Consider the following 17734-nt stretch of genomic DNA (forward strand, 5'->3'; position numbering starts at 1 on the left):
TTCTATGATGCATTGCGATGCTTGTCTTAGTAATAAGAGTCATCGGCAGCCTTTTGGCTCATCTTCCATTTCCTCTTCTAAACCTTTTGAAATTATATATACTGATGTTTGGGGTCCTGCTCCAATCTTATCTTTTGATAAGTTCCGATTTTATGTTATTTTTGTAGATCACTTCTCTAAGTACACATGGATATATCCTCTTTCCCATAAATATGACGTTTCTCGTATTTTTTTCACTTTCCAGAAGTTAGTCGAAAACTATTTTCAGTCTACCATTAAGACAGTCTACTCTGATGGTGGTGGTGAATATCAAGCCCTGGCATCCCATCTCTCAGCTTGTGGCATTCAACACCTCAAGTCTCCCCCACATACTCCTCAACTAGTTGGTTCTGCCGAACGCAAACATCGGCATATAGTAGAAACTGGACTCACACTTCTACATCAGGCTTCCATGCCTTCAACTTTTTGGACAGCAGCCTTTCAAACTGCTGTCTACCTAATTAATCGAATGCCTACACCAGTTCTATAATACCGGTCCCCCTTTGACACACTATTTCACAAACCCCCTAACCTTCGTAAACTCCGAGTGTTTGGTTGTTTATGTTATCCTTGGTTACGTTCCTATGCCTCTCATAAGTTAACATCCCGATCTACTCCTTGTGTCTTTATTGGTTACTCACTTGAACATAATGCTTTCCGCTGCTATAATCTCCACACTCATAAAATCTTCATATCACGTCACGTTGTCTTTGTTGAGTCTAACTTTCCTTTCCAAACCCTTCCATATCCTACCATACAGACCACTTCACTATCTCATTGGGGTATACCTTCGGTCCAATCGGATGAGCCTCCCATGACTTCGTCTACTTCCTCCCCTCCTGATCCGCACTATATCACTCCAGTTCAACACTTGCCCGTTCCTACTCCACTCCACTCTTCCCCAATTGATGGGGCAATATGTTCCGAGACACAACCATCCTCTTTATCTCCTTCTTGCCCAAGTGCCCCTGACGTGTCTCCACTTGACTCGACTTATGCCACAGATCCTCACCCAACATCACCTCCCAATCCTGTCGTCTCTAATCATCCTATGACCACTCGCTCTAAGCATGGTATTTTTAAACCTCGCCAGGTACTTAACCTTCAAGCTATCATGAATTCCTCATCCCCCAACGTTGAACCCACCACTTTTACTCAAGCCCAAAAATCTCCACATTGGCGTACTGCCATGAGTGAGGAATATAATGCCCTCCTCCATAATTCAACGTGGGATCTCATTCCTTTCCATCCTTCACAAAACATCATCGGGTGTAAGTGGGTCTTTAGAATTAAGCGGAACCCAGATGGCTCTGTTGCCCGATATAAGGCACGCTTGGTCGCCAAAGGGTTTCATCAACGACCTGGGGTTGATTTCACTGAGACGTTTAGTCCTGTTGTTAAACCCACTACAATCCGGCTCATCTTGAGTCTGGCTACCACTAAAGGCTGGCAATTACGACAACTGGATGTTAATAATGCATTTCTACAGGGATCTCTATCCGAAGATGTTTTTATGCAATAACCCCCCGGTTTTACTCATCCTCAGTATCCACAGCATGTTTGCAAACTTCGGAAAGCCATTTATGGCCTTTGTCAGGCTCCGAGAGCTTGGTACACTGAACTTAGCTTATTTTTTATTTCTGTCGACTTTCTTAACTCCAAATCTGACACTTCGTTGTTTCTGCGACATTATCATGGAAACACAATGTATATTCTGGTATATGTGGATGATATTATTGTCACAGGCAACAATCCCATCAGCATATGAGGAAATTTCTCATTCTGTTGAGGAAAATCCTCTATTCTGTTAGGAAAATCCTCCCTCCTAATTTGTATAAATAGGAGAAGGAACATGTTACTAGATTCAAGCTAAAGCTATTTCATTTCTACAATAAAGCTTCTTCAATTATTGTTCTTATCTTCTATTCTTTCTATCATGGTATCAGAGCCGCTTGCCTAGAGCAAGCTCTCTTCTCGCTGCCAATTCATCATTGGTGTTGCCACTCTGCGTCAATGTTCGTTCCCTTCTGCTATGACATCTCTAGTGCTGCTCATCAGCACTGCTCCACCTTTCTTCCTCGTTGTAGCTATTTTCTTTCCTCTTCTGCTACAGCTTCCTCTTCTGCTACAACTTCCTCTTTTGCTACAGCTTCCTCTTCTGTTGCAGTTTCCTCCTTTGCTATAGTAGCATCACTGCAACATTGCTGTAGATTTCTTCTTTACCGTTGTAGCCGTCGTAATCGCAACCACGACCAACGTCGTTGAGAAAAGCGAAGCTTCGCTCTTACCTTCGGCCAGTGACCAACGTCGCTGAGAAAAGTGAAGCTTCACCCTTCGGCTAGCGACCAATGCCGTTGCATTCCTAAGAGGCTCCGTGGTCAATCCTCATCTTCCTCACCGCGGTAGTCTTCGCTGATCTGTCAATATTCGACAGACTTAAGGAGAATGAAGGGAACGCTTGTGTCATCACAGCAACAGCAATCGCAACAGCAGCAGCAGCGATCTATACTTATCTTATTCATGAAGCCTCTCTAAACAATTCTTTGCATCGATCCAAGATTGGTATCCTCGTCAGGAGCACCATCTTACGGGGGCATGATAGAAGATAAGATTTTCCTAACTATATGAGGAAATTTCTCATTCTGTTGAGGAAAATCCTCTATTCTGTTAGGGAAATCCTCCCTCCTAATTTGTATAAATAGGAGAAGGAACATGTTAATAGATTCAAGCTAAAGCTATTTCATTTCTACAATAAAGCTTTTTCAATGATAAGTAGATGAGATTTCCTAACTGTTTGAGGAAATCTCTCTACTCTGTTGAGGGAAATCCTCTAATCTGTTGAAGAAAATTCTCCCTTCTAACCTGTATAAAAGGAAGGTGGATATGTTAATAACAATCAACTACTTCTACAACTTGTTTATCTATTTATTTTCTAACATATTTGAGGTGCATAAGTAAAAAAAATATGACTCACATAAGAAGAAACACATCGTGGTAGGAGATATAAGATAAAACATATCTGAGAAGCATGAGTTAAAAAATCCGACCTACGTGAGAAGAAACCCATCATGATATGAGATATAAGCTGAAATATGCCCAAAGTATGTGAATAAAAAAAACTTGACTCTCATGAGAAGAAGTTTACCATGATGAAAGGCGTAGAGGAAGAGGTGCTTGAGGTATGTTCCATTTAAGGAGAGTCATCAAAGGCACAAGTCAAGTCAGGTCATGAAAGCTTGACCCACCTAAAGTGAGGCTTGCTCGAGGCATAAAGATCAAAGAAACCGAACTCCCTTAAGGCTAACTCAAGGTGGATGGGTTGGGTGTCGACCCTCTCTTTGCTTGAGGTAGGTAGATCAGGTGCCAACCTCTCTCTTTGCCTTAGGTGGAGAGGTCAAGTGTCAACCCTCTCTCCACTAGAGGTGGATAGGTTGGGCGCCAACCTTCCCCTTTACCCAAGATGGAGAGGGCAGACATTAACACTCTCCGCCCAAGTTGGGTGTATCAAACATCGACCTCCCCCTTTGCCAGAGGAAGGTAGGTTAGGTGCCAACCCACTCTTTGCCTAAGGTGGGTAGGTCAAGCACCAACCTCCCCCTTTACTTAAGGTGGAGAGATTAAGTCTTGACCCCCTCTTGGCCCGAGATGGGTAGGTTGAATGTTGACCTCCACAATTGCCCAAGGTGAAGAGGTTAAGCGCTAACTCCCTCCTTGTCCAAAGTCAATAGATCGAGTGCCCTAATCTCCACATTGCTCGAGGCAAGGAGGATAAGCTCCCCAACCCCCTTTTTTGGACACAACCAAAGTACGTTGATTGAGCACCATTGCTCCCCCTAAGAGAAATGATCAAAAGAGTATAAGGGCATCATGTTATATGAGCCAAACATCATGCTTTAAGATCCTCGCCAAAGAACTCTTAAATCATGCCTTCAAAAAAGGGGGAGAGGGGAGATAAATAATAGAGAGAATTGCTAGTAATAGGTGCTCAGCAAGCCAATCACGTGAGTGATGGCACGTGTGACTTGATAAAGAATCTTTTTTGCTTATTATATTTTGTCATATATCACTTTATAACTATTGCATATATGCATATATATATTGTGATGTCCTTGGATTTGTGCAATGGGAATCGGATCGTGATGAGATCACGAAAATGAGATCAATTCACATTTAAACACATATCCTAAATAATCCCAGTCATAGGTTACTCGAGAGAGACATTGTGATAACCGGATATATTGGTGTGCTGTATACCCGTCCATATGATGGATGTAGCTGGTCTTATAGCTGCTCGTGTAGGGACACTAGGGATATAGTACAAGTGTTCATTGGAGAATGGAGAATGAGTTCACTGATTGATCCGCTTATAGAATGCTGGATGGTTGATGATGCCTTATTGTCAGACAGCGATTCCGTAGTCTTAGTGGTATATCTAGTCCTTAGACTTAAGATACAAAAGATGTCCTGTATGAGTGCTCCACTCTTTGATACCAAAGTTATAGGTTTGGTTGTCCCAGATCTAGTATAGTTGGTCATTAGGAGTGGTAATCGACCTTACGAGGGCTATTGAGTATCGATAGAGGATCATCCACTCTCGGCGTCATGAGAGGAATATCCCATATGTTCTTGCTTAGACAAATCCCTGGCCAGGGTCATTCGGGTTGAGAGAGAAAGAGTTCTCTAGGAGAATCCGATTAGAGCGAGACTCGAGCAGAAACCATATGGGTCTGACAGCACCATGCTCGATATACGGTCTCTGGGATATTAGATGGATGAGGGACTATAGGTACACGGTAATTGAGGACAGATAGGTCCAATGGATTGAATTCCCCTGTATCGTCTAGGAACTATAGCGTAGTGGCCTAGTACGTCCGTATTCGATGAGTCGAGTGAATTATTACAGAGATAATAATTCACTGAGTTAGAAGGAGTTCTGATAGGTATGACTCACGACCAGCTCGATATTGGGCCTAGAGGGTCACACACATATGGTAGGCATTATGATGAGTAGAGGTTCGGATATGAGATATCCGACGGAGCCCTTGTCTTATTAGATCTCCAATAAGCTCCTGAATTATTAGATCCTATGGACGAGATCCAATAAGAGCCCATGAGAGATTATTAGATAGAGATCCACTAATCTAAAAGGCTTGGGTTATTGGATACAGATCCAATACCCATTAGGGGATGATCCATTAGGGTTTGACAGGGGACCTCTATAAATAGGAGGGATTCAGAGCCTCATAGGCTAGAGCCTTTGCTTGCCTCTCCTATTCTCCTTCCCCTCTCCACCTTAGAACATGCCTGGAGTTTTGAGGAGCGTCGTCGCAGCCCCGCTGTGTGGATCACAGCTAGAGAGGAGGACGCTTGACCTCTTTCACCCTCTCCTAAGGATCTGCAATGAAACAGAGATATACGATCTCCCTAGGTAACACAATCTACTCTATACGTAGTTTTTTCAATTTCGCGGATTTTGCGCACCAATCTTCGCACGACGACGAACATCTCTTTGGGAATCGAAGATTTTGTTTTCTTGTTCTTCCACTGCGCATGTGATGTCGCCCCCCAAGATTTCCCAACAAGAATATCATCAACCAATCATCATATTACACATGTCTTTAATATGATATTGAAGCTAAAAAAGGGTGACAAAAGTCACCCCCCACTAGTTTGCCCATGTGGATATAGGTCCAAAGCAGACAATTATAGGTTGTCTCTATCCTTGTCACCTATATAGACAAAAAGCCAAATTAAAATTGTTAAAGGCTGTTGAAAGCTGCCCACCTTGAAAAATATTTTATGAAATATTCTATCTCTTCACTACTAAGTATAAGAATTCACTTTCAACATAATTACAAGGGCGACACGTTTTATTACTCATGACCCAACTCACTTTCCTCGGGGTATTAACTTAGATATTAGAAGAACCGGATCGAGAAACCTTTCGCAACCTTAGTCGTCATACAAGTGGCACATCAGGAGATCATTGTTTCCATCTCGAAGGTACATCGGACAACCCTGCACACATAGGTCAGAACCATATCAAGTTGCCTAAATCATCAATAATATCCTCTCATAACAAAAGTAGAAAGAGAATATAAGCCTAAATGTAGAATTGAAATATTTTTTTTTTCAAATGATAAGTCACATAGTTAAAATTTAAGATAAGGATTTTTCAATAAGCTATCGAATCTTTATCGGTTAAGCTAATTGACATATTAAATTATTACAAGTTAACTTATTTTTATACCTTAAATATTAATGTGATAGTGGAGAATTAAACTCATTTACTAAGAGGATTCGAAATCCAATAATCCATCAAATCTTTACCAATTAAACTAATTAACATATTTAAAAAAATAATTTATTATATTATCATAAGTTAATTTTTTATACTTTAAATATTAATATGATAGTGAGGAATCAAACCCACTTAGATTCGAAATCTCATGTGATATCAAATCTTTACCTCTCACCTCCTATATTGAAGATAAGTGTCTCTTCGGGTTGGATCCGAAGAGACACTAATCAATAGCGTAGGGATAACTCGAAAGGTGTGAGGATGTTTGATATATAAATATTATATTAAAAAATATAAATAAATCTATCACAACAAAAGACACAAGATAAAACATATGTAATATGCATGAGTCAGGAAAACTCAATCGCGTGAGAAGAAACCCGTTACGATGGGAGGCACAAAATAATATATGTCTAAGGTATATGAGTTGGGAAAACATGACCCACATGTAAAGAAACTTACCATGGTGGAAAGCAAAAGGCAAAATGTGTCCAAAATATGCGAGTTAAAAAAAACTAACTCATATGAGAAGAACCGTACTACCGCAGGAGATATAAGATAAAACGTGTCCGAAGTGCATGAGTCAGAAAAAACTGACCCACATAAGAAGAAATTCATCATGACGAGATCCATGAGATAAAATATGCCCTAAAAAACCTGACTCCCATAAGAAGAAGTCAATCATGATAGAAGACGTAAAGGAAGAGGTGCCTGAGGTATGCTCCACTTGAAGAGAGATTTTAAAGGCACAAGTCAAGTTAGGTCATGAAAGCTCGACCCACTGAAAGTGAGGCTTCTCTAAGGCATAGAGATAAAAAAAGCTTGACTCCCTTGAGGCTAACATGAGATGGAGAGATTGGGTGTTGACCCCCTCTTCGCTCGAGGTGAGTAGGCCAGGAACCGATCTCCTCTCCGACAAAGGTGGGTAGATCAGGCACCAATCCCCCCCTTTGTCTAAGGTTGAGAGGTTGGGCACTAACCTCCTCTTTGCCTGAGCTAGGTAGGTCGGGTGTCGACCTCCCTTTTTGCATGACGTGGAGAGGTTGAGTACCAAACCCCTCTCCACTTCAGGTGGGTAAGCCGGGTGCCAATCTCCACCTTTGCTCAAGGTGGAGAGGTCAGACATCGATCCCCTCTTTGCCTGAGGTGAAAAGATCAGGCAGCCACCCCCTCTTCACCCTTCACTCATAGTGGGTAGGTCAAGTGGCCTACTTCCTATATTACTCCCCCATTTTAGGGATACATACATTGGTTGAACACCCTTACTTCCCCTCAAAGAAGAAATCAAAATAGCATAAGGCCAATGTATCAGATGGATCAGACATCACGCTTTAAGACCCTTTCAAAAAACTCTTAAAGCATGGGGAGGGTGCAAATGATAGGAAGAATTTTATCAACCTATTATCATATGTTATATTTTTTTATGTAGCATCGCACGTGGATATGGGTCCAAAGTAGATAATTGTAAACAAAAAAGCTAAATTATGATTATTAAAGACCATTGAAGGCTACCCTCTTGAAAAATATTCTATAGAATATTTTGTCTTTTCACTGCTAAGTATAAAAAGCTCACTTTCAACATAGTTACGAGTGGTACTTTTTATTGTTAACTATTATACTCATCTTCATTGAGTTACTAAGTTATGTATCGAAGAGATCCAATCAAGAAAACTCTCTCAACCTTGATCTTCATACAGATGGCACATCGGGATATCATTATTTCCACCTCAAAAGTATATTGGACAATCCTATACACATGAGTCAAAACCACGTCAAGTTGACTAAGACACCAATAATATTTTTTTCATAATAAAACAAAAAGAGAATATGAATCTAAATATATAATTAATATTTTTTATTTTTAAAAAAATAAGTGATGAAGGAAAAAAAAGGCATGTTTATCATTTAAGTTAATTGACTATCAAATCTTTATCATTTAAGTTAATTGACATATTTAAAAATTAATTTATTAAAGTATACTAAATTATTTTTTATATTTTAAATATTAATATAATAATGAAGGATCAAACCCATTTATCAAGAAGATTCAAAATCTCACGTGTTATCTTTATCCTATAGAGAATTTTAACATCAACCTTGCGCATGGATGACATGCACAAATCTGAGAAATTTGCATGCCTGTATCCCTAAACGTTTAGGAAATATTTTTCGAGTCAAATATATATATATATATATAATTCTTTCGTTCTAATCGCTAGCGATAGAACAGATTTATTCTATCGTGTTTTGCCATTTTTGAGCTCCAATTAATAGCGAATATTCCATCATAGATAGGTATGCTTGTATTTTGTGTGCATATACATAAATGCAATAGAATCAATTTCTGTATCTACAGTCACACCCAATGGAATCATATGTTTCACGCTTCGAAAGGTGAGCGAGCATGTTCATACGGATAACATCTGACTCACGTTAGGCCGGCGCCAGGGACCACACCTGCAAGTGGCATTAGACGGCCGAGAGCCGCCTCCATCGGATAGTACTCATGGTAGCATCCCACCACACAACGACATGCGAAGACGATGATGGCGCTCGTTCCCGATGTCCGAGTTATCTACAGCCACCCTTGTCGGACACACATACTCATGCATGCATAGCATTAATTACACCGGTGGCGTAAGTGAAGGGTTCATCTCGAGGAAGAAGAGGGTGGATAGGTATGGCGGAGTATGAGTTCCTGTGGGAATCTCTGGAGGCGGTTGGTGGTGGGTCGTCTGTGCCTGCCTCCACAAATCAAATGCTATCGTCGTCTTCTTCCCAACGCATTTCAATTTGCCACACACAAGCCTTCCTCATCACGGCATCGTCATCATAACTAGCAAAAGATAAGAAGATGAGCATCTGGGTTTCATTAAAAGGAGAAGGTTATTCCACCAGTGATGTAACGAGCAATAACCCTTCTATAATCCCCATTATAAGGATAACCACGAATAATTTAGTGGAAATCCAGAAACGATCCACTTGTGTAATCATGAGATGCTAATAGAAGCTAATTACCAGCTTATTGTCGATCGATCGCATGTGATTGAAGTCGTTGACCGGCTCAAACTATTCCGTGCCCATCTTCTCAGCTCCCACCAATGGTCTATTCAAAGATGGAGACGCAACTTTCCTCCATTAAATTAGTTTTGTCAGCGCCCCAACTAACAGTAACTGTACCCATTTGTTGCACATCGAGTCTTATCTCCGTCTGTGGGACGAGAAGCCATTTATTTGGTCACTCCCTTCGTTTCCAAGGCTTACAAGAACATGACATGATGATACCTCGTGATTGGGTGGGTGTTAATGAGGAGCAAATGACGACCATGAAATCTCTAATTATTTGGTTATTATATCTCCACTTGCCCTATTTATTTGATTGCAATACAAGGAAGTAACAGCTTGGCATTCGTCCGCTACCTGCGAGCAGATGTATTAGAGTCATCAATTATTTTCCATATGCCAAAAATACCCTTCTCCCTACTGGGGCTTACTATGAAACGGTCGAATCGACCCGCGGTGGCAACATCGTGGTTTCTTGCGAAATATGAGGATAATTACTTCAAAGTATTGATTGCCAGGTCACCTGGTCCCACCGCCACTTCTTCTTCCACCCTTCCGTCCGCTAAACTTCCGTCACAGTCTCCGACTTCATAAGCACTCCGCCCCCATTCACGAGAGAGAGAGAGAGAGAGAGAGGAACGAAAGGGAGGGGATTCGACGGAAGGCTACGATGACGACTGCTCCGAGCATAGCGACGGCGGTGGTCATGCTGTCATGCATCGTGACGGCGGCGGTTGCTTTGAACGTGACGACGTTGCCCTTCGACGAAGGCTTCTGCCACCTCTTCGGCGACGACAACCTCGTACGCTCCCCGGACGGCCGCAGCGCCCGTCTCATCCTCAACCGCTACTCCGGTACTTACCATCCCCGTCCTCGTTCGAGCATGCTCACCCTTGTTTACATATGTAGTATATATAGAGTGATTTATGCGTTGATCGTGGTCAATTAGGTTCGGGCTTCATATCGAACGACCTTTACGACCATGGGTTCTTCAGCGCCTCCATCAAGCTGCCGTCCGATTACACGGCCGGCGTCGTCGTCGCCTTCTATGTGAGTCCACGCCCTCTCATCTTCACTTTCCCTCTGCACAATATAGCGTTCTAGTAATCCTGTGTTGTTATTAGGAATCATACAATAGGAAAAAGGCTAGTTGTTCACGTTTCCTGCAAAATAATGAACCAAAATGGAATGGAGCGTCTGGTACATGAAGAAGGAAAGACACCTACGCCAGGCTTGTTGGTCCGATACCTTCATGCTCCTTTTGGACCGTTCAAACATTGGTGTCAACTGTTGTTTCTTGTGGAGTTCGAAGTTGTGTTTCCACGTACTGGTCGAAGTTCTAGTACCATCACCACCCAAATACATTGAAGACTTTGAGTTCTATTGGATACAGACGTGCTCATCAATTTCAAGCATCGAAGGAAATGCTGGGTTATAGGACGTTGCACTAAACTGTTGTATTGATTCTGGTATTGATGCTGAGTTGTGGAATTATGCTCCGCAGACTTCTAATGGAGATATATTCGAGAAGACACACGATGAGCTGGACTTCGAGTTCTTGGGCAACACGAGGGGTAGAGAGTGGAGGATACAGACTAATGTGTACGGGAACGGAAGCACCAGTCGAGGCCGGGAGGAGCGCTACCTCCTTCCCTTCGATCCCACCGTCGAAGCTCACCGATACTCCATCCTGTGGACCTCCGACTTCATCATGTATGCCCCTCTTTACCCTCCCATCTCATCTTAGGCTCATGAAATATGCCTTGGTTGGGTACATCCTCAGAAGAAGGCATTTTTGGTCATTTACTCTCCATTTATACTCTGCCGCAGTAGTAATCTTTTTCTCCCTCTTTGAGATGATGGAATACAAACTGTCAGTATGCTACTCCTCCCCCTGCAATGTTTCCTAGTCCATGCCAAGTTGACGACTGGAAAATACTAAGGGTCGTGTTGTTGGCTTTGCAGATTCTACATTGACGACACCCCTATCAGGGAGGTGGTCCGGTGCGACGCCATGGGCGGCGACTACCCGTCGAAACCCATGTCCGTCTACGCCACCATATGGGATGGCTCCACCTGGGCCACCGGCAACGGCAAGTACAAGGTGAACTACAAGTACGCGCCGTTCGTCTCCGATTTCTCCGACCTCGTCCTCCGCGGCTGCCGCGTCGACCCCATCCAGCAGCCGGACTCCGCCAGGCGGTGCTCCGAGGCCAACGAAGACCTCTTGACGGCCGACTTCGCGGTGATGACCCCCAAGAAGCGTGCCGCCATGCGCCGCTTCCGCGAGCGCTATATGACCTACGCCTTCTGCTACGACACCAACCGGTACCCGCTCACGTTCCCGGACTGCGACGTGATTCCGTCGGAGCAGAGCAGGTTCTTCGAGTGGGGCGAGACCAAGTACCCGAGGGAGCGCCGGAGGTCCAGGCGCCAGATCCGGAAGCCGCCGAGGGCCGGCGACCCAAAGCGCGAGGCGGACGTCTAACTGCTGCTGTTGCTATGCTCATCCCGACAAGATTCTTCCATTCTTGGTTGTTCATGTGAGTAGGACTGATGGCTTCTTTGTTTTGTTATGGTGTGTGCGTCGTCGGTACGTATTCGTTGATTCTTTGTGGGTGGTCATCCGTGTGCAACTTAATTTTATGTGAAGCAATGGTGGGTGTTTAGATGCTATCAAGGGGTTGGTTAGATATCGTAGTCATGGAGGACATCGATGGATGCTTTTCCCGAGTGCGAGCATATCGGGTTGGCCATTTGGTACACGCAAATATATGCTATCTTATCTTTCGGTGTGTTGCTTGGATATTGGATGGCTGCGCAGGGCAGAACCGGGAAGGCCCAAAGCAGCGTCTTTTTGAGCCATATGTATCTTCGTGGGTGGTCCAAATTGGTCGCCGTTGGTGATGGAAGTGGGCGGAGTTAATGCGGAAAAGCAATGTGAACTTGTAGAACGTGGGGGGCGGGGCGCTCCGGCGACCAACGGAGGTGGCTTCTCATCTGTCACGGCTGGTGGATAAGGGATATGGTGTGAGCAGCCACTGAATGTTATTCTCACGTTGTTAGAGGGAGAAGCTGAGATGGTGGGTCTCTCTGGTGTCCCTCACGAGTCCACAGATCCACAGCAGCAGCCGCGGATGATTAGGTGTGGGGTATGGGTCCTCCATTCGAGGTAATCCATCCGATGGATTGCAACGGAGACACTGGAGGACTTGAGGGGGTCGACGATGGTGAGTTGCTGCCAGCAAAATAAAGGGGAGACACAGTTGGGAGGTTTGCACGGCACATTCTTCATCCTCTTCTTCATGTTCCTGTCAAAAAGAAGACGGCCAACGTACTGAAATGAGCCGCGTTCCCATAGGAGATCTATCCTTGTTTTGGATTCAAACATTTGGTGCGCGTTAATCTCCAGAAAACATTTCTGCAAATCCAAGGATACATTGAGACTCTGCACCCGACCACAACACCCAACGTTTACTGCACCCCCTTTGATGATTCTGCGGCAAGACACAGATCATCACAAACTTTTTTCTTCTCCTTGACTGTCTGTAAAAGGGAGACGTATGGATATGGGTCGAGTTGAGCGTTGATGGGCCGCCAAGGGATCATTCGGCACTAGGCAGCTATCCTGACGTTGTCTGTTGACTCGGATCATTGACTATTTCTAATTTATAGGATTATTTCATATGTCGGACAATAATAGTCAACTTGAGTTCAGACTTATTACAAGCTTCAAAGCTAGATATAACTGAAGATTTAAAGGGTAAGTTATGATAGAAGATAAGATTTCCCTAACTATTCGAGGAAATTTTATCTATTCTGTTGAGGAAAATCCTCTATTCTATTGACGAAAATCCTTCTTATCTTCTATTTTTTTTATCAAGTTACACTCGATTAGAGATCCTACAAAAACTACGTTATGATGTAACTGAAGCCGTCAGATCAAAAGGATTATAGAATGTTTTGTTGTCCATTGTGCTAATACAATGAGGTATTGGACTCTAAACATTTGAATTAGTATCGGATTAACAATGATGTGACATCAGGTCAACCATTTACTTCCGACCTCATCACATACGAACACTAATTTCTTCCCATCAATAGTCTCCCACCGCATTTTCCTTTCATTTAGTTTACTACATACACGACATCTTTGATTCAACCCTACGACGGCCCAACGAGGCCGACGGGAAAGAGTAAAGGAGACATTCGAATATTCCTAGGGAGATATGCTTCAACTGTAGAGAGAGAGAGAGAGAGAGAGCGAGAGCTCCGCTGTTGAAATCGAACGGTTGTGATTACAGATCCTATGTGTAATCGTCCAAGCGGTGATGATAGTATCTATCACACGACTCACTGTTCGTATGAGTACTTATATTTTATAAGCGTTGTCCCCTCCACACCACCAAAAAAATCGTTCCCCTGATAGTGATAAGATTGCCTCGGAATTCAAGATGAAACATCACCGACGAAAGGAACGAAACGGCTCGATGACCGACGCACCACCAATTTCTTCTCCGGTCCGACACCGCAAGTCGGCAGCGTCTTTTTGCGAGCAGTCAAAACCTTTTGGTATTTACATGTAGGATAAATAATTAAAGAACGATTAAGATTTCTTTATTTTTCGATATTTTTTATTCAGGCTAAAAAAAACGAATCATATGTGGACAGGAGTGGCTGACGTACTCACGAGTAAAGAGCACGGGCCACGTGGAGGGATCTCGTCGCGTCCAACGCCGGTGCTTCGTTGGATCCGCACGCCCGTCGCAGCGGATCCCGCACAACGCATGCGACCGTCACATGATGCCACACGAGACTTGTGGAGGGAGGAGAGTCGCGGAGATCAAGGGGAGGGCCTCGATTCAATGTGTCTTGGGAAATGATGCCGCTATTCGAAGCGGCTGAGAGATTGACCGTCCAAATGTCTTCTGTTTTGGGAACTGGCAGACTAATCACCGCCACCTTTTCTTTCATCTAAAGCACAGTGTACCAGCATTATATATATATATATATATATATATATATATAGACAGTTTGTTCATGAACTGTTAGATTATACGTATATATAGTACATAATCTCTTCGTTGATCAGAAAACATGCGTGTCATCCCTTCAAGGAGCGTGCGGCTCAACCTTCTAATCAAGGCATCCGGCTCCTCCGCGGTACCGCAAGTCTCGTCGGGCTCTCTCGTGAAGACAAGGATGCACCGACAATCCCTCGGAAAGCCTGGCGCCAAGCATCTCATCTCCGGCGCAGCGGGAGGGGCTCGGAAGGAGGAGAAGCGGAAGAGCATCGCCAGCGCCGCTGGATCTGCGGTTGCGCAGGCGCCGGCGGCGGAGGATATGGCCATTGAGGCGGACAAGCTGCTCCGAGCGAGCTCGAGGGCGGACAGGTCCATCCATCTCATCCCCGTCTTCACCATCCTCTGCCTTCTCGTCCTTTACTTCTTCTCCCACGAGCCCTCCCCCACAGGTTGGTTTGCCCTGCCGCCGCCGCCCAGATAAATTGGACGCTGACCTTCTCATCTCCCTGCTTTGTCGACTACAGATATGCAAGCCTTCGGTAGCTCCGCCCTGCGATTAGACTCCAGAGGTATAATGCTGCTCCTAAGGGCTCTCCTCGATGGCCTTGTGTTGCTTTCTCGCCGTGATTCCTCTATCGGCGGTCTCTTTTGGACTTAATATCTTCTTCTGGTTGTAGCGGCGGTTTCCGGAGAGGAGACCGGGGGACATGTCGGCGCGGAGAGAGGCAACGTGGCGTTGGCGACCCACCGAAGCCGTCGGAGGCTGAAGGCAGCGGCGGGGCCGGTCCGCCACCGGAAGATCGGGAGTTCCTGGCTGTGCCGGGCACGTGAGGACTGCAGTCGGTGACGAGCAAATAAAATGCATGGTTGCTATCGTTCCGTGTCGTCTCTCATCTGTGGGCAATCGTTCTATCTCTTTCCATGATCATTAAAGTGCACGAGAGTCGCAAAAGAATTACGAGGGATAACTAGAAATTTACAAGATAGATTGTGTAATCTTTTGTTTCAAGACTGACGTCACCCAATACGAGCTTGCGAGTCGAATCGCACTTAATAGCAACGCAACGCACATCAGGAACAGAAATCACAGCGGCACGCATCGCAAAGCATCATGATAGCAAAACGGGTGCACACCCCACGGCGATGATTGGTGTGTGCAATTGATCTCGCTAGGAATCTTCAATTCACAATCCGAATCAATTGATTAGAGAAGTAGGCTCACCCAATACTTTCAAAAGATTAATTATTTTATATAATTAATTATTCATAATCCGAATCAATTAATTATCTTTGGTATCTCGATTCCTATATTTTCAAAAGTTACATAACAATATATATATTTATATGAAAGTGAAATATTTAATATTATTTCTCTTTACGTCATCGATTCTATATATGAAAATATCATAAGATTTATCATCGAGCATGTGTTGATTCTGTTTTACTTTGTAATTATAAAGATTTCAATATAATTTTTAAAATTAAAATTAAAATATTAAAATTATAATATATATATATATATATATATATATATATATATATATATATATATATATAATTATTTCTCTAACTATTGCCACGGACCATATGTTAGGGGAGCCCACCTGTTGCTTTTGTATCTCTCTGTTTGGGACATCGTTAACTATCTCGATCGTAACAGGTGGTTTGGACTCGTCATCTGCTGTTGGATCGATGAATTGCTCCGGTACATCTCGTCATCGTTATCGTGGAAGCATGCAGGACTGCCCGCTAACAAATAGAGGTCTGATTCGTATCTCCATTTCCGATGTGCACCATCTCTGTGATCAAAAGAAAGCTGGCATCAAGCAACGATCTGTTTTCCTCTTCTTTTTACTGTCTGCTTCGTGTTTCCAAAGAGAGAGCACTGAGGCTTCCATTTCACCTGAACCGATGAGACGTCATGACAGCTACCCCCTCCTTATCGTCGTCCCTCGCCTGCGATCGTCGGGCATTCCATGTATGAAACACAGAGTCGATGATTGAAGATGACAGCCACGCACGTCATCCCACCGTGTCGTAGCAAAAACTTCGTCCTGCACCGTGTTCATCATCAATCATTACAAAAAACAAAGCTCAGCTAATCAATCCCCGGGGTAGCTGGAGAAGGGCAGCTGACGGGGCTGCACCACCTTCTTCCCAGTTGGGGCTCCTCTTCTAAGCCACACACAACTCCATAAGGGTAGTCGACCTGATGTTTGTTGTTCTTCTACGCCCGATAAAACAAAAGGTGTAATTGCAATCGTGGCACATAATTGGTGTGTCATCTGTAGACGGAGACTGTGCGAGTACGACGCTATCATTGAATTAAATGATTGACAAAGCAACCGACAGGGATTGGCTGTGGAAGGAAAGAAAAGGTTACGGCCGTGGAGACTCGCCCCTCAGGAACGGGCGAACCTATGTAATGATTGATAGAAGATAAGATTTTCCTAAGAAATTTCTTTATTCTGTTGAGGAAAATCCTCTATTTTGTTAGGGAAATCCTTCCTCCTAATTTGTATAAATAGAGAGGGAACATGTTAATAGATTCAAGTTAAAGCTATTTCATTTCTACAATAAAACTTCTTCAATTATTGTTCTTATCTTCTATTATTTCTATCATGGTATCAGAGCCGCTTGCCTAGAGCAAGCTCTCTTCTCGCTGCCAATTCTCTTCTCGCTGCCAATTCATCATTGGTGTTGCCACTCTGCGCCAACGTCCGTTCCCTTCCGCTACGGCATCTCTAGTGCTGCTCATCAGCACTGCCCCACCTTTCTTCCTCGTTGTAGCTATTTTCCTTCCTCTTTTGCTACAGCTTCCTCTTCTGCTACAGCTTCCTCCTTTGTTGCAGTTTCCTCCTTTGCTGTAGTAGCATCACTGCAACATTGCTGTAGATTTCTTCTCTACCGTCGCAGCCGTCGTAATCGCAACCACGACCAACGTCGTTGAGAAAAGCGAAGCTTCGCTCTTGCTTTCGGCCAACGTCACTGAGAAAAGTGAAGCTTCACCCTTCGGCTAGCGACCAACGCCGTTGCATTCCTAAGAGGCTCCGTGGTCAATCCTCATCTTCCTCACCGCGGTAATCTTCGTTGATCTGTCAACATTCGGCAGACTTAAGGAGAATGAAGGGAACGCCTGTGCCATCACAGCAACAGCAATCGCAGCAGCAGCAGCGATTTACACTTATCTTACTCATGAAGCCTCTTAAACAATTCTTTGCATCGATCCAAGATTGGTATCCTTGTCAGGAGCACCATCTTGCGGGGGCATGATAGAAGATAAGATTTTCCTAACTATATGAGGAAA

The 17734-nt window shown here is 43.8% G+C and overlaps 2 protein-coding genes across 2 annotated transcripts; both read left to right on the forward strand.

Moving 5' to 3' along the window:
- The first annotated feature begins 9870 nt into the window (after positions 1-9870).
- LOC135638947 (probable xyloglucan endotransglucosylase/hydrolase protein 30) lies at positions 9871-12193 on the forward strand. Its single transcript, XM_065152562.1, has 4 exons — positions 9871-10257; positions 10353-10453; positions 10908-11116; positions 11369-12193. The coding sequence occupies exons 1-4, from the start codon at positions 10074-10076 to the stop codon at positions 11889-11891; spliced, it is 1017 nt and encodes a 338-aa protein (XP_065008634.1). The 5' UTR covers positions 9871-10073; the 3' UTR covers positions 11892-12193.
- A 2270-nt stretch (positions 12194-14463) lies between these two features.
- LOC103985325 (uncharacterized) lies at positions 14464-15454 on the forward strand. The gene is made up of 3 exons (XM_065150828.1): positions 14464-14876; positions 14952-14996; positions 15105-15454. The coding sequence occupies exons 1-3, from the start codon at positions 14501-14503 to the stop codon at positions 15272-15274; spliced, it is 591 nt and encodes a 196-aa protein (XP_065006900.1). The 5' UTR covers positions 14464-14500; the 3' UTR covers positions 15275-15454.
- The last annotated feature ends 2280 nt before the right edge of the window (positions 15455-17734 follow it).

Source organism: Musa acuminata, chromosome BXJ3-5 (genome assembly GCF_036884655.1).
Source record: "Musa acuminata AAA Group cultivar baxijiao chromosome BXJ3-5, Cavendish_Baxijiao_AAA, whole genome shotgun sequence".
NCBI lineage: Eukaryota > Viridiplantae > Streptophyta > Magnoliopsida > Zingiberales > Musaceae > Musa > Musa acuminata.